This window comes from Cetorhinus maximus, chromosome 1, assembly GCF_964194155.1.
Source record: "Cetorhinus maximus chromosome 1, sCetMax3.hap1.1, whole genome shotgun sequence".
Lineage (NCBI taxonomy): Eukaryota > Metazoa > Chordata > Chondrichthyes > Lamniformes > Cetorhinidae > Cetorhinus > Cetorhinus maximus.
The window spans coordinates 65,736,193-65,758,335 of record NC_135879.1 but is presented as its reverse complement, the minus strand read 5'-3'; the positions used below and the strand labels follow the sequence as shown (position 1 = coordinate 65,758,335).

General features: G+C 43.9%; 1 protein-coding gene across 2 annotated transcripts; it reads right to left on the bottom strand.

The window, feature by feature from the left end:
* Positions 1-12,026: 12,026 nt before the first annotated feature.
* LOC144680562 (toll-like receptor 2 type-2) lies at positions 12,027-21,288 on the bottom strand. 2 transcript variants are annotated; one of them, XM_078541693.1, is made up of 3 exons: positions 21,123-21,288; positions 14,363-15,333; positions 13,147-13,364 (listed from the first exon to the last, which is right to left on the bottom strand). In XM_078541693.1, exons 2-3 carry the CDS (start codon positions 15,312-15,314, stop codon positions 13,285-13,287), a joined length of 1,032 nt encoding a protein of 343 aa, XP_078397819.1. In that variant the 5' UTR covers positions 15,315-15,333; positions 21,123-21,288; the 3' UTR covers positions 13,147-13,284. The 2 variants fall into 2 exon arrangements, with proteins under 2 accessions (XP_078397809.1, XP_078397819.1); XM_078541683.1 differs by having other exon boundaries at positions 12,027-15,333; positions 21,123-21,284.
* Between the last annotated feature and the right edge of the window lie 855 nt (positions 21,289-22,143).

Here is a 22,143-nt window from a genome sequence, read left to right as displayed (position 1 = left end):
GCAGCAGGTGGTGAGGGAACCAACAAGAGGGAAAATCATACTTGACCTCATCCTCACCAACCTGCCTGCTGCAGGTGCATTTGTCCATAACAGCATCGGTAGGAATGGCCACCGCACTATCCTTGTGGAGACAAAGTCCCGTCTTCACATTGAGAATACCCTCCATCGTGTTGTGTGGCACTACCACCGTGCTAAATGGGATAGATTTAAGAAGATCTAGCAACTCAAGATCAGGCAACCATGAGGTGCTGTAGGCCATCAGCAGCAGCAGAATTGTACTCAACCACAATCTGTAACCTCATGGCCAGACATATTTCCCACTCTACCATTACCACCAAGCCAGGGGATCAACCATGATCCAATGAAGAGTGCAAAAGGGCATGCCAGGAGCAGCACCAGGCAACTGAGGTGTCGACCTGGTGAAGCTATAACACATGACTACTTGCATGCCAAACAGCATAAGCAGCAAGTAATAGACAGAGCTAAGCAATCCCACAATCAGCAGATCAGATCTAAGCTCTGCAGTCCTGCCACATCCAGTTGTGAATAGTGGTGGATAATTAAACAACTCACTGGAGGAGGAGGCTCCACAAATATCCCCATTCTCAATGATAGGGGAGCCCAGCACATCAGTGCAAAAGTTAAGGCTGAAGCATTTGCAACAACCTTCAGCCAGAAATGCCAAGTGGATGATCCAGTTCAGCCTCCACCAGAGGTCCCCAGCATCACAGATGCGAGTTTTCAGCCAATTCGACTTACTCCACATGATATCAAGGAACGGTTGAAGGCACTGGAGACTGAAAAGGCCCTGACAATATTCCGGCAATAGTACTGAAGACTTGTGCTCCAGTCCTGCCACATCCAGTCGTGAATGGTGATGAACAATTAAACAACACTCTGGGGGAGGAGGCTCCACAAATATCCCCATCCTCAATGATGGAGGAGCCCAGTGCCCCAGTGCAAAAGATAAGGCTGAAGCACTTGCTACAATCTTCAGCCAGAAGTGCCGAGTGGATGATCTATCTCAGCCACCGCCAGAGGTCCACAACATTGCAAATGACAGTCGTCTGCCAATTTGATTCACTCCACATGATATCAAAAAAAGGCTGAAGGCACTGGATACTGCAAAGGCTATGGGCCCTGACAATATTCCAGCAATAGTACTGAAGACTTGTGCTCCAGAGCTTGCCACGCCCCTAGCCAAGCTGTTCCAGTACAGCTACAACACTGGCAACCACCCGACAATGTGGAAAATTGCCCAGGTATGTCCTGTTCACAAAAAGCAGGACAAATCCAACCTGGCCAAATACTGTCCCATCAATCTCCATCATCAGTAAAGTGATGGAAGGGGTCACCAACAGTGCTATCAAGTGGCACTTGTTTAGCAATTACCTGCTCACTGATGCCCAGTTTGAGTTCCGCCAGGGCCACTCAGCTCCTGACCTCATTACAGTCTTTGTTCATACACGGACAAAAGAGCTGAACTCTCGAGGTGAGGTGGGAGTGACTGCCATTGACATCAAGGCCACATTTGACCGAGTGTGGCACCGAGCCCTAGCAAAACTGGAGTCAATGGGAATCAGGGGGGAAAACTCTCCGCTGGTTGGAGACATACCCAGCACAAGGGAAGATAGTTGTGGTTGTTGGAGGTCAGTCATCTCAGTACCAGGTCATCACTGCAGGAGTTCTACAGGGTAGTGTCCTAGGCCCAATCATCTTCAGCTGCTTTATCAATAACTTTCCTTCCATCATAAGGTCAGAAGTGGGGATGTTCGCTGATGATTGCACAATGTTCAGCACCATTCGCGACTCCTCAGATACTGAAGCAGTCCATGTCCAAATGCAGCAAGACTTAGACAATATCCAGGCTTGGGCTGAACTGTGGCAAGTAACATTCGAACCACACAAGTGTCAGGCAATGACCATCTCCAACAAGTGAGAATCGAAGCATTGCCCCTTGATGTTCAATGGCATTACCATCACTGAATCCCCCACTATCAACATCCTGGGGGGTTACCATTGTTTAGAAACTGAACTGGACTAGCCATATAAATACTGTGGCTACAAGAGCAGGTCAGAGGCTGGGAATCCTACGGTGAGTCACTCATCTCTTGACTCCTCAAAGCCTGTTCACCATCTACAAGGCACAAATCAGGAGTGTGATGGAATGCTCTCCACTTGCCTGGAAGAGTGCAGCTCCAACAACACTCAAGAAGCTTGACACCATCCAGGACAAAGCAGCCCGCTTGATTGGCACCACATCCACCAACATTCACTCCCTCCACCACCAATGCACGGTAGCAGCAGTGTGTACCAACTACAAGATGCACTGCAGGAATTCACCAGGGCTCCTTAGACAGCACCTTCCAAACCCACGACCTCTACCATCTAGAAGGACAAGGGCAGCAGATAGATAGGAACACCACCACCTGGAAGTTCCCCTCCAAGTCACTCACCATCCTGACTTGGAAATATATCGCCGTTCCTTCACTGTTGCTGGGTCAAAATTCTGGAACTCCCTCCCTAATAGCACTGTGGGTGTGCCTATAACACAGGGTCTGCAGTGGTTCAAGAAGGCCGCTCACAACCACCTTCTCGAGGGCAACTAGGGATGGGCAATAATTGCTGACCTAGCCAGCGAAGCCTACACCCCATGAATGAATTAAAAAAAAGACACATCACACTCTGAAACCAAGTAACAGATACCACCTTAACCAGATGCTATGGATCTCTCCCCTCAGACGCTTGTCACACCATGAGTCAACCAGTCTCACTGAACTCCATCTTTCACACGAAGGTTTCCAATTTCCTATCTGCAAGACCTCATCTTGGAATCTTCTCCCAAACAGATGCTTTCTCTCAGACGCCTTCCGCAAAGGTTCACCTCCAGGGTTTCAAACTCTCCTCCCAATGTTCCTCTCCCCTGGGTCACCACATACATTCAAGCTTTCTTCCACGCATCCTCTCCCATTGACTCAGCTGTCAACAGTACACCACTGCGTCACATGCCCATAGCAAAGAATTACAGACATTCAGTTGTCTCTTTGGACCTTCTGACTTCTCACAAGCCTTTATATCTTTAAATTTGAAGCTTGGAGCCATTCTCTCTGCTCCTTACTTTCACTTCCATAGAACAGGACTAGAATGTCTGCTTGGGACTTTCTCCTGTTCCACTCCCCTGGACTCTTGGGGACTTTCTTCTTTAGTTTGGGACTGGTTATCTGTCCCTTTTGCTCTAGTCTCTCCCTGGCAGCTACTTTTAACCAATTTTAGCTTGGGACTGGCTATCTGAGTCTTCTACGTTGCTTCTGCCTGGCAGCTGATTTCAAAACCAACTGAACTCAAACAGGTTCCAAATCAAACTGCTGTTTCTAGTTTTTTTTGTGTGTGTCTGTGGGTGACCTGCCTCTCTGGGCCCCTGTTGCTAGGCAACAGCCCAGTTTTTATACTCTTGTTTGTTTAACTTAGCTGCAAGAGTCGTAAAACTCTCATTAGAAATACAAGCACATTTTGAAGTGAAACTAAAACTCAATTTGACCTTTTCTTAACACACAGATACAGAAATACAAATCAAACTTAAACTTTAAAGCTAAAACTCATTCCTAACACCTACAAATACAAATATAACTTACTTAAACTATCTCTATTTCCTAACTCAGCAGAAGAAGATCAATTAGGCACCCTTTTACAGCTTGCAGGCAAAGTCTCTAACTCTCCCTTTCTGTTGCTGGAGGCAAGTCACAAGCCAGCAAAGCCATAGTCAATAAAGAAACAGGACAGCTCCTTCAGCTAACCTGCAGAACCAAGTGACTCCAAACCAACTGCTCAACTGCCAAAGTCAGCTCTGCTGGAATCACCCAAAGTAACGGCCGTAACATTTCGCAACGTATCTGCACCTCATGGACAAGCAAAAGACTAATTTGTATATCCTTTTTAACTTTTATTTTTGGACCCAGCTTCTCATTTCTGATCTGTGTGTATGTGTATTGCATTTTTATTATTTTTTCTCAAGTTTGTAAGTAGCTAATAAACTTACTCTTTCTTTGACTCAAAAAAGCCTGATTAAATTGGCTCCTTCTAAAACATAAATACATTTGGGCTGGGAAAAGGTATCCACGAGGGAAGGGATCCCTTTTAAATTAACCTTGTTGCAACCAACCAAGGGGGGTGAATAAAAAAGGGGAGCCAGCACATCCCTCCTCACCCAGGAGCATAACAAAATTGGGGGTTCCATTTGGGAAGTTAACAATTTGGGATATCTCATCCAGGATCGTAACAAATTGGGGGATCTTGCCCGGGGGGACCGGTTGTAACACAATGTATACGGGCTTTCAAAAAGCATTTGATAAAGTGTTAAATGATAGACTTACCATCAAAGTTGAAGCCCATGGAATAAAAGGGACAGTGACAGCATAGATATGAAGTTGGCTGAGGACAAGAAACAGGGAGTACTGGTGAACAGCTGTTTTTCAGGCTGATGGAAGGTGTACAGTGGTGTTTCCCAAGGGTCAGCACAAGGACTACTGCTTTCATGATGACCTAGACTTGGATGTACAAGGCTCAGCTTCAAAATTTGCAGATGACAAAAAAATTCTAAGGGCTGAATTTTGCCCTCGTCGGGTGGGCACGACTGGCGGGCCTGGGAGTAGACGCAAAAGCGACTGCCACCTGCGATCGGACCCTCACTGCGATTTCATGCTGGTGGGCTAATTAAGGCCCACCCAGCGTGAAATGCAGCTTGTTACTGGCCAGGAAGGGCTGAGCGGGGGCAAGGGTCTGTTAGCCGCTAGGTCCAATGGCGACCTGGCAACCGGTATAAAGAAGGGGCAGGCAGGTCCATAAAGGCTGCCAGGAAAGGATGACTGGCTGCCAGTCGGACGATGCATTCAAGTGCGGCAGCAAACGCCAAGTGGGAGGGCAGATCAGGCGGGCACTCGGCCCCCTTCTTTTCTGATGAATGTCTTGCCATCCTCCTGGAGGCAGTGGCTGCCAGGAGGGACACCCTGCCCCCACAGATGGGAGAAGGAGGCCACTGCACCTCACCAAGAGGGCATGGGAGGAGGTGGCAGCCCAGGTGAGCAGCCATGACGTGGTGCAGCGCAGTGATTCAATGACCTGCTGCGCTCAGGAAGGGTGAGTACCATGTTGGCATGGGTCAGTGTGCAGAAGTGTTAATTTGTGGCCATCCCCCTTTGGACCTTAGAGGTGCTAGAGACTGAGTGCCAACTGCCAATCATGCCAGAGCTGGCCAAGGGGGTGAGCCCTGGCTACTTGGACCTATTTGCCTTGCGGCTCAAGGTGTTCCTCAGCTGGGGTTGGCCAGGCTGCAATGGCGCTGCAGGTAGAGAGTGGTCTAATCAATGCTCCTCTGTCCTTTCAGGAGAAGATGAGCCATAACCAATTGGAGAGGCCATGGACAGGTGGAGGCTGCCCAACCTGCTGCTGCTGACCGGGTTCAAGCAGGACGCCCTTGAGCTGGAGAGCCGGCATACTCCCCGTGCAACCATGGACAGACAGGGGTGCCAGACGAAGCTAAGAGCACAGTGCACAGAGGTGAGACCCTCGGATTGTGCAACCATTCTAGCGCAGTCTCCTCATTGATGTGAGCCTTGAACCTGAGTCCCCATTGATCATTCAAAAATGATGGCACCATGATGCAGATCCCCATTGTCTCACCAGGGTGCCTGGCATGCACAGTGACAGAGTGGTGACTTTAACTAATGATATGCCCTTCTTCTCCCTTTTAGATTCGCCAGTACGCACTCACTCTCTGGACCCCAAAGGGCCGCCCCTGACGCCAGAGGACCACCTGGTGTCACTGTCACCTGCAACACACCTGCTCTCTGAAGCAGGCACCAGCGGAGATACCAGCACCTCAGTGGGCATTTAGTTCAGCAGTTAGTATCTTGGTGCACATTGGTGAGGGCACTTCACACTCGCTTGAGGTGCAGGTGAAGGCAGAGAGTGCCCAGGGTGCCAGCAGTCGGAGGACTGCTGGAGACCAGGACGATGCTGAGTCAAAGGCAGATGATGAGCCTCTGGAGTCGTCCATTAGGCAGCAGATGCTGGATGTCGAGTGGGATGTGGGGATCTGGCAGAGACCCATGAGGGTATGTGTGCCATGGTCTCCGTTGTGGAGGAGAGCATGCGGAGCATGAGCACTGCTTTGACTGTCATGGGCAAGTGCACTGCCTCCCCCATTGAGAGAGTGGTGACTGTCATGCAGAGGCAACTCCCGGGACAGAATCAGGGGTTCCTGGGGTTGCATTCAGACCTGCAAGCCCTCACACAGGCACCGAGCTCAGGTCAGTGTCAGTGTGGGAGATGGATGAGGCACCCAGTATCCCAGCTAGGTGCCCATCCATAAATGGTGAGGAGTGAGGTCCAGAGCGACCTTACGTTGGTGCACGAGCTGCCTGTCATCTCTGCTGGCTCCTCTCAGGGTGCTCCAGATGATGGCAGCAGCTCCTCCGCACCTCTGACAGTGACTTTTGCACCTGATGAGGTTGTGGAGACTGGGGAGACGTCAGCCGTGGCACTGGCCGCTTCCTCCCAGGCGGGGCCAGAGGACAACCGCCAAGGTCATCAAGGCCAACAAGACAGCAGGGCCAGCAGGCTGTCTCCAATGCCGGTGTCAGTGACAGGGGAGCACCTAGATGTAGCACTCACAAGCATAAGTTAAGAGCACCATGAGCGCAAGAGGGACAGGTCACGGGTGATTTTTATGTTCGTTTTTGTTTAGTTAATGTATACTGGTCTGGCACTTAAGGCCAGAGAGGTTGATGTAAATAATCTGTACATGTCAAAATGTTATAAATCTGGTTTTGTTATCATGGCCTGAGTATTCTTCACCTTTTTAATTCATTGGTGCAAGGAACGCCAGTCAGTAATGCTGGACGTAAGTGGCTCTGAGCTTTATTGCACAGACACTGAGTGTTCTTTGTGTTCAAGTGAAAGGGTCCTTTCAGACATTGGAGATGGAGGCGGCAGCCCTGGCATATGTTTGAAGCTGATCTTTGGCAGCCTAGCTGAAGGAGCGTTGGATCAAGGCATCCCTGGTGTCTCTGCCTCCCTGGAAGTTACCAAGGTCTGGTTCCTCCTGGTGCTCTCAGTGTTCCCCTTAGCATGCTCCTCTTCCAACTCACCACTGGACTCATCATCTGTGGCCTATGGAGATGCCTCAAGATCCTCTTCCTCCAGTGGGTCCTCCCTTGCCAATGTCAGAGAGCGCAGCATGGTCCACTACCAGTGACACCCGCTCTGGATGGTCCAGGCAACAGTAGCGCGTCTTGAGAAGACTTATGGTCCTCTCTATCACCACCTTTGTGGAGGCATGACTCCAATTGTAACGCTTCCCTGCCTCTGTTCTTGGGTGGCAGAGAGGCGTCAATGAGGCACATCTTCAAGGGATAGTCCTTGTCACCCAGCAGCCATCCATCCAGTCGGGCTGGAGCACTGAAGGGCCTCGGCACCTGGGAGGGTCTGAAGATGTACATGTCATGGGAGCTGCCAGGGTACCTTGCACAGACTTGCAGAATCTGCATCCTGTGATCACACACTATCTGCACGTTCACTGAGTGGAAGCCCTTCCTGTTAACGAAGACACCCAGCTGACCCACTGGCACCTTGGTGGCCACATGTGTGCAGTCGATGGCACCCTGGACATGGAGGAATCCAGCAATCACTGCAGAGCCTCTGGCTAGCCCAGCCTGGCTGGCCTCGTCCATTCGGAAATGAATAAATGTCATTACCCACCTGAACAGATCTTCGGTCACCAGCTTGACACAACTGTGGACATCTGATTGGGAGACTCCACAAAGATCCCCTACTGACCCCTGGAAAGAGCCGGAGGCATAGAAGTTGAGGGCCACTGTGACCTTCAGCGCCACTGGCATGGGGTGTCCACCCACACAGTCGGAGCTGATCTCGGGCCCAATCACCTTGTAAATGGAGGTGATGGTCTCCCTTGAGAGGCAGAGCCTCCTTTGGCATTGCACCTCGGACATATTGAGGTCGCTGCTTCGCCGCCTGTAAACCCTGGCAGCAGGATAGTGGCGTCTTCTGCGGCCCCTTCTGCCTGGACCTCCTGCTGACCCTGCACCCCTTGTGCCTGCGCCTCTCCTCCCATAGGTCCCTCCCCTAGAAGCTGCATTGGGACATGTGACCTCCTCCCCCTTCTTCCCCTCTTTTCCTCCTCAAAGGAGGTGCCCCCAGCTAAGACCACAATCTCCATTGCCAGGGTGAAGGCTGTCTGATACCTGGAAGGGTCCACAGGTCTGAATCCTCTGGGGGCCTGGTGGACAGCAATGAGTCCTGAAATGAAGCCTGGAAATGGTAAGAATGAAGCCCCGAACAGAGATGAAGCTGTTAAGTTCAAATAAGCAACCAGCTGCAAACTGTCTCCAAAACTGCTCACCACTCACACTGACAATGCCGCTGACCCTTTTTATCCCGCCCTTGGATGAAGTTTGAGGAAATGTCGGCTGGCTGCCTGCCCATTTTGCCTATGCGATGAGCAGAAAATTGCGCGGGCAACGTAAAGTCTCAGACAATTGCATCATTAAGGACCTTAAGTGGCCTGTTAATTAATGGCGGGCGCCACTCCAGCTCCTGCGCGCGCCCACTGAGTGAAACATCATGTGAGTGTGCGATGACTTAGGGATGCTCGCCCAACGTCACATGCACTATTTTATTCTCATTCGGGCTGGGCACGCGCCTGCCCGATGAGGGAAAAATTCTGCCCTAAGTGTAGACAACTGGGAGGGGGATACTGATAGACTTTAAGAGGACATAGACGGGCTGGTGAAATGAGCAGACAAGTAGCAGATGAAATTTAACACAGACAAGTGTGAAGTGATATATTTTGTTGGGAAGGTCAAGGAGAGGCAATGTAAAATCAAGGGCACAATTCTAAAGAGGTGACACAGAGTCCTGGAGATGTATGTGCACAAATCAATGAAGAGGGCAGGACAAGTTGAGGAAGGCAAATGAGATACTCGGTTTTATAAATAGACCATAACAGCTTACCACCAGCTTCTCAAGGGCAATTAAGAATGGGCAATAAATGCTGGAATGCCAGTGACGCCCACATCCCAATAAAGAATAAAAAATAGAGTAGAAAAGCAAGGAACAAATGCTGAACCATCATAAAATACTGATTTGACCTCAACTAGAGCATTGTGTCCAATTCTGGGCGCTGCACTTTAGGAAGAATGTAAAAGATTTGGAAAGGGTGCGGAAAGAATTTACGAGAATGGCTACAGGGATGAGGGACTTCAGTTACGTAGATAGATTGGAGAAGCTGGCATTGTTCTCCTTAAAGGAGAGAAGTTTGAGAGGAGACCTGATAGAGGTGTTCCAAATCATGAGGGGTCTGGACAGAGAAGATGGAGAGAAACTGTTCCCATTAATGGAGGGTCAAGAAGCAGAGGCAGCATCTTCCAAACCTAGGACAGCTGCCATCTAGAAGGACAAGGGCAGCAGACACATGAGAACACCACCACCTCGAAGTTCCCCTCCAAGCCACTCACCATCCTGACTTGGAAATATATCACCCTTCCTTCACCATCGCTGAGTCAAAATCCTGGAACACCCTCCCTAACAGCACTGTGGGTGTACCTACACCACACACACTGCAGTGTTCAAGAAGGCAGCTCACCACCACCTTCTCAAGGGCAATCGGGATGGACAATAAATGCTGGCATAGCCAGTGATAGCCAGGTCCCATGAATGAATAAAAACAAAACAGATTTAAAGTAGTTGCCAAAAGTATCAAAGGCAACATGAAAAAAACTTATTATGCAGCAAGTAGTTGTAATCTGGAATGCTCTGAAAGGAAACTACTTAAAACACTGGCAGGGCTGTGGGGAAAACATGGGGTAATGGTGATTAGCTAAATTGTCCTTGCAGAGAGCTGGCACAGACTTGACAGCTGAATGGCCTCCTGCGCCGTAATCACTCTATGAAATAATTAAGTGTTATTTTGTTAAGCAATAAGTAGCTGTATTCTATTATAGCACATTTTTGATATACATTAGATACTTAGAGAGTCTGCTAAGAGTTTATAACTTGCAAGTTCAAACATTTCACATGATATTTCTGGCTGCAGTGAAAGAAGTCTTTCACATATTTAAAAATTGCTTCGGATAGCTGCTTATAAACTTGCAGGAAACAACATACAAGGAAGAATTATTGCTTGATGTGCATGTCGAAGTTGTTCTCTTTAACTTAATATTAAGAACTATGGTTACTATTTCAAAGCTTGAATGTTGACTTTTGGCATGACGCCATAGTTAAAAATCAAGAAGTACAAAACTCAATCATCAGTTAGTTCCACTAAAATTGATAAATTGCCAACAAAACCATATGCTTACTTTATTGAACCTTTTATTACTTTTGTATTATTGTTATTTGATGTGTTAAGGTATACATTTTATTTCTTTTTTGCTGAGGAATTCACCACAAATAAAAAATGCCTTTAAATGCATTTGATTTCATTTTTCTGGAATATCAATTCTATTTTACTTCCCTATGTCAACTGTTTATTAAACAACTCCGATCTCCTACCTCAATTACCCTTCCTGACAACCTGGTCCATCTTGTAATTACCATCAATGTCCATCCTAATTTTTTTGTCCCATAATGTTGAATTTATGCAACCTATGCCTGCTGCCTCTATGTATCTAGAAGTATTTTTCCTGGCTTACCTTCTCTATCCTGTTAAGTGTCTTGCTATAAAGATCTTTTTGTGATCAGCATTTTTAAAATTCCCTTTCTTGTTTTTAAGTCCCCCATTGCCTCACTCAGCCCTAGCTCTGTAACTTCCTCCAGTCCTACAATCCTCCAAGATCTCTGCACTCCTCCAATTCTGGCCTCATGCACTTCCCCAATTTTCATTACTCCACCTTTGGGAGTAATACCTTCACCTGTCTAAGCCCTAAGCCCTGGAATTCCCTCCCTAAATCTCTTCACCCCTCTACCTCCCTTTTCTCCTTTAAGACACTTCAAAAAATCTACCTCTTTGACCAAGCTATCTCCTGTGACTGGGTGTCATTTTTTGCAGAAATACTTCTGTAAAGTGCCTTTTGGTGTTTTACTAGCTTAAAGCACTATAAAAATGCAAGATGTTGTTGATGTCTGGGTATAATATCACAACATGGTCTTAGTGAGCCTGTTGGCAAATTCATTGCAAAACTCCCAATCCTCTTTGCCATGTTTTCAGTGCTGTGGTCTTGCTTGACCCTTCCATATACCATAGCAAGAAGTGGAATTTCACAGAAACTGGGGCAGCTAATAAGTGAAATGCAGGACTGGTATCTTTCAAGTACAATAGCCAATGAGCTTTGGTTGATGCAGGGCGAGGTGAGAGCGCATGTGGGGAACAACGGAGAAGGGAATTCAAAGGGAGAGCAGGATCAGGAGGAGACTGGATAACAAGGGAAAATGGATGGACGTGGGGAGCAAATGGCAACGAAAGAGGAGGCAGATTGGAACTTAGCGGTAAAGAGAAGAACAGCATGAAGGAGAGACAAAAAAGGAGCAAAATGTAGATGGATTAAAGAGAAAGTTAATGGCATTGAAAAGGGTGGTAAATAGAGGAAAGAATAGAGGAGGCAGATGCAGTGAGCAGCCCTTTGAAAGTGAGGGAAAAGAGAAACTCAGAGTGGGGCTTTGGGTTAGGGGAAGGAGTGGAGCAGAAAGAACTAAAGGGAGGGGAGTAGAGAGGAACAAGAATATGGGGGTGAACTGGAGAGGAATTGGAACAAAGTGCTAAAAAAAATCTAGGATGGAAAGAAGCAAAGTGCCAGCTTGAATGGAGGGAAAAGGGGAAAAGAGCAGCAGCTTGGTTGGAGAAGGAGACGAGGGTCTGTATGAACTGGAATTGTTCGAGAATTGTGTATCTCTGAAAAGGTGGAGAGGGATGTAGCATCTCTGTGGGTCCTGAAGGGAAAGAGGACCTTTGTTAATTCGGATGGTGATGTTTGTATGTCGGAGAGTGACTGTTGAAGTAACTTTCTGATAAGTGATTCTATTGAAAGTTGAAATATCACTTTGTTTTTCCTTTTTTAAAAACAAAAGCTAGTTAATTGTAAAATATAAAAGTTTTTAAAATGAACCAAAATCATTTTTAACGTGCAATGTAATTTTTTTCCAGGGGGGCATGCCCCAGACCTCCCCACCTAGAAACGCACAATCAATTTTATGCCTTCAACATTTTGACTTCCACTTCAAGTTTTCTAGTAGTCATAGATTGTTTTTCCTCAGTCCAAGTGAAATAATGCTGTATATCACTTCCCTTAAAGTACAATTCATGTGTCACCACTTCTCTTTTTCCAAATTAGGGCTCTCTTGGGTTGCCAGTTTTTGATGTCTGCATCAACTATTTTAAAGCCGTTGATTTGTTCTTGCCAGTTTTCTAGATGGCATTTAGGTGGTGCAATGATTCTGGAGTGCAAAGGCCAAGGTAGAAGTAGAGAGCTGATGGCCACAATTGAATAGAAGAGTTCTGGGACGGGAGAGATTTCTGGAGTTTCCCTTGATCACTTTGAGGATCAGGAAACTTTTATACAAAACCTCCCAGTAACAGACTTAATAAGATGTGTTGAAGTCTGTGATAGCTTAGATTAAGGAATGTGTGAGAGTTTGTCAAGCCAAAAACATTTGTTCATTTATTCTTCCTTTCTGATCTTGCCAAGCCAAAGTTCCGAATGCCTGTCCACAAAATTATTTTATAAGCTTTGCCGTGCAGAAAAGATTTGGAGTCTATTATTATTATTTATTTCAATTCCAAGACAATTCCCTTCAACTTAGCTTGTTGACATCACTGCATAAATGCTATGTTAATGGTTGGCCCAAGCTCTGGAATCACTGCAGCTGCAGTTCAGGCAATGTTATTTTATAAGTAGGTTTACTTTAAAGGAAGAAAATGTTGAAGCTATTTACAAGCTTGCAGTGCTATCTCCTTGTAATGCAATTCTTAAATTAAACCAGAAGATTGGCTGTTCTTCTTCATCCTGTGGCCATTCCAAATAGGTTTTCGTATTCATCAGTTTCCTAAGCTTACAGAATCTCTGAGGAATGGTCTCCTTTGGAATTGACTCCAACAGAACAAGTATGGCTGTATCATCGTTTTCATCAAATAGACGGAAATGGGTATAGTCAAGCTCGTACTTGCACCACTCACTCTGAACAAAATGTTGAGACAAAACAAATAGGGATTTCCTGCTTTTCTCAATGGACTCAATAATGTTGTCAATTATCCACTTCCCTGGGATGAAATCACGCTTATGAAGGCAGAGTGTCAGTGGTGGATGAGCACTTTCTAACTCTCTTACCAGGAAGTTTTCCACCCACTCTGAGTCCATCTCACTGTAAGAAACAAATGCATCATAACAAAGATCATAATTCCTCACTTTCTTTGGTTTCCTCTTTGCCTTCAGCCATGCCCATATCATTTGGATATACCAGATCCCATGATACTTGTAGCACATCATCCCAGCAATGGCTACGGCCAAAAATATGCCAACGCATAGCAAGGTTAGGGACAATGTTGTGTGACAGTCAAAAAAAGAGCGCTTAGTATTTTGTACCAACATTCCCCTGAGAAATAGAGGTGAATCACAGACATAATTTTCTGTTCCACCCAACAGTTGCACTGTTATGTCATTATTCATATAAAACAGGAAATCACATGAACAAATGTAATTATTTTTTCCAGCCTCTAAAAATTGAAGCTTCTTAAATGCCTTGATTTCTTCACCTGTGAGTGAGGTGAGTTTATTGCTGCTGATCTTCAGAATTTCCATCTTTGGTAAGTAGCCATCACCTGGTAAAATTTTAAACTTATTATTGGACACATTTAATTCTTTGAGAGAAGACGCATTAATGTCAAAACTGCTGATGGCATTGTTACTTAAATCCAATACTTCAACATTTGGAGGGACACTTTTTGTTACGCTTTTAATATCACAACTCGAAAGGTTTAGAAATTGTAGATTTTCAGACCATTTGCATGAAGTCTTTATGTCGCGAAATCTATTCTGACTCAAATCTAAATGGGTAAGATTAGAAAGTGTGGATAATTTTGAGCTTATTGTACACAGGTCTTTAAAATCATTCTTCCTCAGAATAAGATGTCGCACAGAAGACCAAGCTCCTGAACAAAGAGTTTCCGGCATAATACCATCACTGAGCAAATTGTCTGTTAAATCAAGGTACTCCACATTTTTTAACTTTCTGGATAGATGGCAGGGCATCAGGAACATCATTAGTTTTGTAAATGTGGCTTTTTTAATGGATTCTAATAGGGGACCAATACCTGAAAGTTCATAAAATAAATAAAACTTTCTAATGGATATATTACTTATTGTTATTGATTGTAGAAAGTTGTTTGTTTGGAAAGTCATTTTGTGCCATTTCCCAGTTCCTGAAAGCACACAGTCTTGCACTACTAATTCAGATAATTTTGTGTTTTTCATTGAATTTATAAAACTAACCACAATACTGTCAGTAAGAGAAACATTCCTGAAGGTGAACTTCCTTATTAATGTATTGCCTTCAGTGGAAAATAGCAGATTGTCTGTTTTGTCGGGAAATACTAAGTCTCTCAGCTCTATGTGGATGGTGGATCCCGATAAATCAAGAAGAATCTGCTGAGCTTGGCCTGGTTCATTCAGAAATGTATCATGCAAACTCAAGGCAGCATGACTTATATTTCTGAATGAACTGAAACTTCCTTTCTGATAAACATGTAACTTCTCTGCTTTTACAATAAACTCATCTAAATGTGTAACTCCTACAAAGTCATCTTTCTTTAGAAGAGATAGAGAAGGATTGCCAAATTCTAACCATCTGAGTTGTGCCAGGTTTGAGAAAATTCCTCCTGATCCCAAATCTGTGTATTTATTCCCTAAAATGTTGAGATGTTGTAATTTGGAAAGATATTTAAACCAGTTCGGCGACAGTTGAGTCAAAAGATTATTCGACAAGTCAAGATACTCCAGCTGTGTGTTGCGCTGGAATGCCTGGTCAGCAACAGATTGGATTTGATTTGATTGCAATAGAAGTCTTTTGAGCTTCACGTATGTTATGAAATCAGTGTCCTTAATCTGTGAGATGTTGTTGTGAGACAGGTCAAACACGGAGACATTTTCCAATACACGTGGAACATTCTCTAAATTCAACCCAGAGCAGTTGCAGAAGTTGTCAGAGTTGCACTTTTGACAAGCATCGTACTGGTGAGCATTCCCTTCAAAGGAAGCTGTCTGTGCAAAAATCCACACGACAAGAAGGATCCACAGAGAAGGAGCTCTCATTGTTCCCCTTCAGAGCTGTCTGAAATAAAAAAATATTTAAAAAATTAAAATCCTGATCCAAGAATGTCAATCTGCAATTTTTTTTGAATATATATATATATTGAATACTCAGAACTGCAGAATTAGTAATGGTAAGCTGTGAATAATTTCAGTGGGAATAACAAATGAAAGTATGCCACTTCTTAAAACTCAGTCAGGTCAAAGCTCTTTGGCTCTGAAATTCCATGAAATGGCAATCAGAGTCAGACTGCCACGCCACGCCTAGTTTCTTACCTGGAAATCCAGCCACTCCTTTCTCGCCCGAACTTCCGACTCAGGCCAGGCAAAAACTGCCTAGTGCAGTGCGTTCCTGAGGCCTTGAGTCGAGGGCTGGAGAGTCAGAGGTAAGGAAGCCATGCTCCCCTTTTTTACATTAAGTTTAAAGATCCAGCCAGTTTCAGAAGCCAGGGAGAAGGCAGTTTTGTAAGGTAAGTGGGGTAGGGTTGTTGGGTGGGGGAGGTGGGGTGCGGTCAGGTGTGGGGGTTCAGTTGTGGGGGGCGTTCAGTTGGTCGGGAGGAGTCGGTTGGTCAGGAGAGTGTCGGTTGTTCAGAGGGAGGGGGTCAGTCAGTCGGGGGAGATCAGTCAGTCAGGGGGTGTTAGTCGGTCGGGGAGGGGGTCAGATGGTCAGTGCGGGCACGGCGTTTGAGTGGTCAGTGGGGAGGGTGCTCGGTGGGGTGTTGGGGTTTGGGTGGTCGGGCTGTCAGTGGTGGGGGTGAGAGGCCAGGTGGTCAACGGGGCATTTAGGGTGGTCAGGGTGATTGTTGGTTGGGCCCCCGGGGGCTGTGGGGGTTGAGTGGTCTTGATGGGGTGGGTGTCAGGTGTTGGGGAGGCTCACAGGTCATGGTCCCTTAATGTGCCCAAAGCAGCTAAAAAGCCATTTGGCCAATGTTGATGTTGAAAAGATTGTAAATCCAACCATAAAATATTTAAGTTTCGGAGAAAAATTTGAATGCTAACAATGTTTTAATAGTGAAGCCTGCTCCATAATGGATTAGTAAGTGCTAGTGTAATGCATTCTGATCCGGCAGGACTTGCAGCAAATAAAGTGAAGTTACTCAGCAAATACCAGAGTCTATATATTTCTTTTTGTGGTGCTATGGGAGCAGAAAACTGGTGGCAGTGAATCAGCCACCTGTTATAGCCACAGCCTAGGTCTTCTGTTCTATTGACAATTACCCCTGCTATCTCTACAACTTGAAGGATCAAGCAAGGGTCCGGAAGAAGCTGCACATTAGAACTGGCCACTAGTAGAGTTCAACAAAGTTCAATGTTTGCAATGTTGCTCTTCCCTGTCTTTATCAATGATCTGTGAGAAGACATTGGAGCAACTGACTACATGTTCACAGATACATACTGCAAAGATTTGTACAGGTGTTAGAACCTTAGGTGAGGAAAACAGGTTACAGGGAGGATCCAGGTGTGAGGGGGCAATGGGCAAATGCCATTTAATATGAGGAAGGTAGTGCTATGAACACATTAGGGGAAATGCCAAGTATATATCTCAGGGTTTTGTGGTTAAGGCTGAACAGGAAAAGGATCTGGATGTTTTAGTGTCAGAATCTTTGAAGGCCCATAATCAGCATTGTGAGACTATTGTTAAAGCAAGTAGAGTGTTGAGATGTATTTTCAGGGTGAAATTGAAAATTTTATAATGCTTGTAAAAGGCCTTTATTAAGAATTTAGAATACTCAGTCCAGTCTGGATTTAGTTTCCTCACATTTTAAGGGATAGCAAAGCCCAGGAAAGATTCAGAAAAGGCCCAGTGGATTGATATCTAGTTTAAATATCTTTAATTACTACTGTAGATTTAGAGAGCTTGAGTTTTATACTCTTGCAAAACAGAGGCTATGAAGAGATTTGAGTGCAGTCTTTAAGACAGTGAAAGGGTTCAGTTGGTACCATTTGGATGAGTGATTTGATTTGGATAGGTTAAGGAGGGCCAGAGAACACAAACGCATAAGCAGATAGCTAGGTTAAATGCCAAGTGACATTTCTCTTCCGAGTCATTGACCTATGGAAGAAGTTGCCAGTTCATGCAGTGAGTATGGATGAGTTCCTGCATATGGCCGAAATAAATGCATATGGAGAGTCAGTGGGTATTGGTGGTCTATTTGTCACTGTGGATTCTTGGAACTTCTTTAATCATCTTTGGTATGTTGGAAAGGAATTTCTCACAGTTTATGCTAAATTGTCTGAAAGATTTTGCCTTATTTCTCATCTATCCCAGGAGCTGGAGATGGTGGGGAGGGACGTGAGGAGAGGAAGAGAAAAAGGATGCATGGTTTGCAAAAATTAAAACACAACAGTACAGAATAGGTTTGCTGGACCGGCTGGTCTTCTGCTGTCCTTTGATTTCATATCTTTCACGAGGCCACAAAACTAAGACAATAATTTCGGAGCACAGGATATATGTGAAAATTGAAGTAATTGGTGTTTGTTAATAATCGACCTGGGGAGAAAATTTTAGCAAGATTGTAGCAAATAAGTTAATAGAATAGCATTAAGCAAATTACATTTGTATAAAAGCAAAATATTGTGGATGCTGGAAATCTGAAATAATAACAAAAAATGCTGGAAAAATTCAGCAGGTCTGACAGCATCTGTAGAAAGAGAAACAGAAAAAGAGTCATATGGACTTGAAATGTTAACTCTGTTTCTCTTTCCACAGATGCTGTCAGACTTGCTGAATTTTTTCTGCATTTTCAATTTTTAATTACATTTGTATGATATGTTGAGGGAGAGAATATATTGCTGGAAGGAATTTTCATGGGCCAATTCTCTGCCTCAAACCCCATTACCATTATTCATTAAAAGAAAAAGACACGAAGAGGGTCGAGTGAACAACAAGCAATGGACCCTTCATTCAGGAGCTATAGTTGGTTTGTTCAGGTGGGTGTGTTTGGGGCATTACGTTAATTGAAACAGAGGGCAGAAGTAATAGCACATACCATGTGAATGACATGAATAGTGTCAAGTCCCACATGCCACTTTTCAGAGAAGCACGTCTCAAGATGTCATACACACTGTAGATGTTGGTATAGGAGTCGACCTTTGAAGCCTCAAAAAATACCTCCAAAAACGGGGATGGATTTATGCCCCGAGTATAAAAGTGAATCACTGGTGTGAGTATGGGTGGTCATGATTTTTGTCGTTCACCATGGTAGTCTGCTTTGTATGTGCCTGTCTTAAACTCCCACTCATCTTCGCAACACAGCATGTATTGCCTGCTTGGTCCCTTGCACCCAGTTATAAGATATGGTAAAGTAAAACATCCATTTGTGGGGTGAAAAATTGAGGCTGACTACTAGTTGGAGTATAGAATGTCGTGATTGAAAAGGGGGGTCGACTTATACACCGAGTGTATGCAAAAACATGATTTTTGGGGTCATCTTATACACCAGGTCAACTTATACCCAGCGATCTACAGTATATGACAAACATTATTTATTAGTTTATTATGTTACCAATTGACTATCCAAGTGACCAATTGTGAACAGACCAAGTAGTAACAAAAACTCCCAATGAGGAATGAGTTACCAATGGAAAACTGAGAAATCAAATCTCTCCATTTTTTAAAGCAATCACTTACAAACTAACATACTGAAAATGCAGCTAAGCAATTGGCTCAAACAATTCCTTTTGTTTTGTTTTCTGTGCCATTTTGCCCCTTTACTCAGTTTCGTTTATAAAACCAAAATTTATTTATTTATTATTCATTGATTCATGGGATGTGGGCTCTGCTGGCTGGGTCAAAATTTATTGCCCATTCCTAGTTACCCTTGAGAAAATGGTGGTGAGTTGCCTTCTTGAACCGTTGCAGTCCATATGGTGTAGGTACACCCATAGTGCTGTTAGGGAGTTCCAGGATCTTGACTCAGTGACAGTGAAGGAATGGCGATATATTTCCAAGTCAGGATGGTGAGTGACTTGGAGGGGGACTCACAGGTGGTGGCCACACTTTTGCTGGAATGAGGCACCTCAGAGCATATCCCATTAGTTAGACTGTTCTTACATGTTTAGATTTTTAAAAATGTTCCCACAAAAGTTGCCAGAAGTGTGAGCTGACAATGATGCAGCAAGACCTTGGTGAATAATGGTATAATCTTTTTAACCAATGAAATTAAAGGACTGAGAAATAAACAGAGTGAGGATTGAGAAGGAATGTGAAATGTAGTGGGAAATTCGATGGATCAGATTATACAGTAATCTGGGACTTGCCACAAGAATGTCAATGAACTGGCCAGAGCTGCTTAAGGTAAGATACATTTTTACACCTCTTTACTCTGCAAATCCCGCACAACCTTACTTCAGCACTACAATCCTTTCCTCCTCTGGGTCCTGTCTCATGTTTCTGCTGTCACTTGCACACTCAGCACTTGGCACTATCCTCAGTGTCCCTTTCCTTCCACCCCCCCCACCCCCCCACTTTCCAAGAAACTTATCAGCCATGATTGAATGGTGGAGCAGACTCGATGGGCCAAATGGCCAAATTTCTGCTCCTATGTCTTATGTTTTTTTCTCTTGTAGCACAGTAAACTGTAGTGATGTATAATTGCAACCTAAAAATCATCTTACCTTTTATATCAACTAAAGTATGGTAGTTGCTTTAGATGTTTGCTTAATCATATTACTTCAAGCAAACTGCGGGACCAAATGCAAATCTGAGAGCAAATGTTCTGTGCTTAAATTCCTCCCAAAATCTCCAGCCAGTTTACAGTAAACAAAAGACTTCCCAATAATTCAGCTTGCATCAGATGCAGTTCCCTTTAAATTATGCTCAGGATGACACTCTCCCAACTTACTATGTTCGTGGATTCTGGCCGTATTTTAGCATTTTGATATCAGACTTCCGTTGCCTTCGGTTGGGAGCATTGGACACTTATTTCAAGACCAATCCAAAGACAAAAGTCTCACAGGCCTGCCAGCTGCTGCCGGCTCACTCCTGCCCCATTATATTTTCACCAAATTGGTTGTGAAAAATTTGACCTACAAAATGAATTTCAACAAGAACCAGAACATATCCTGGTTATCATACAAGATAATTAGATTAGTTTCCTTTCAGGTAATTCCATTTCTAAAGATGCATAAAATAAATCTTTACAACTGTTAAAAGTGGTGCTTGATAAAGCCAATAAAAATTATATTTTGGGTATTAATCTAAAATTGGAGCTGTAAGTAAAGATTAGCTTTGTAAAAACATGTAAAATAGCTACTTATTAAACATCTACCTTGAAATTAGCCTGTTGAGAATTAGTTGAAGGGTTTGATGATCAAATGTAATAAGTTCCTTTACAGTGTTTGTATCTGTAAAAATTGGACATAGTATAACTCAAAAGCTGAATTATAAAGATGTTACATTATTTTGCAAATAACTGTGGAAACCTTTCTAACCTTATATAGATCTACATATCAAATTGATAGCTAGGTATTTTTTTCAATCCATTTCCTAAGCTTGTAAAACACTGTATGCTTAGAAATATTTCCATTTTCAGACCACCAAAGTAGTCAAAATATTTCAGTAGACAGCTTCCTTTTATCAGTTAATCATGACAAAATAACTGATGTTTAAACTTGCACTTAATCATTTTTTGTCTCAACAATTATGCCATTACTATTTAATTATAGTCTATTTTCTAGGCCCCTCTAAAAACCCATTCATTTAGAATCAGAAAGATGATGAAAATATCAATTGATCTCAAGTTTTGATGATCCCAATTCATTCTATACATTTTTGTCTGCTTAAAAAGAACATGTAACGATTATTCTTACCCTGTGAGTCTTCAGTATTGTACTTTCTAAGTCACAATCCTGTCCCTGGTAAATCCAACAAAAATAAATGATTATACTTCTTTGATTTTCTTGTGTTTTGCTTATTTTCTCTTCTTCAGGCAGAGACGTTGGGCTGATTCTGAAGCAAACTTAACTGTATAATATACCATATAATCTGTTTGGCAGAACTGCTGTCAAATAAGAAATAGACAGGAAGCATATGTAATCTTAATTTAGAGTGAAGCTATTTATAGCAGCATGTAGTCCCTTATCTGCATTTGGTCGTTATGTTAAAGCAGCAGATTTGCTTACAAAAAGTGACCGATTTCTCATTGTATTACAGGGTTTTAACTGCCATAACTGAAAGTAAGAAGACCATATTATACTGAAAAGATTCACAAACTTAGAATGGGGTATTTATATGAAAAATACACACTTAACACACCGGAAAATGTCTTGACCATTCCAGTGTGAGTGATTTTTTAACAACCTCTATGATTTTGAAAATTAACTTTTACAAGTATGAAGTCGTATCCCTTCAGATTTTAATTGTTGTTAGACATTTAAAATCTTTTTTTTTTTACTTTTCCTTTCCTTTATTTCTTTCCTTCAAATTCCATTGCTGTACATGATTTGGCACTGAAATATTCTAACTTGCACTTGCTAGTTCAGACTCTGCCCTGGAATTCTCTGCAGGAGAACTTTAACCAGGAGAATGGTGTGGGTTTTGGTGCTGGGGGGAGAGGGGGCAGTGGGTTTAAAATCAACAGAAATGCAAAAGTGTTGGGAAGCCTGCCCCAACTCAGTGACTTTGCATTTAATTAGGACGCAGGGGGAACAGGAGAGAGCACAGCAGGAGAGAGGAAGCAAGGGAGAGGGGAGTAAGGGAGAGGGGATCAGAAGAGTTCTGGGGCACAAGATTGGTGATGCAAAAGGGAGGAGAACAGAAGAAGGAGAAGTAGAAGAAAGGGGAGCAGCAGAGAAGGGAGGAGATTAAAAAGGGAGCATAAGAGGGGGGGGA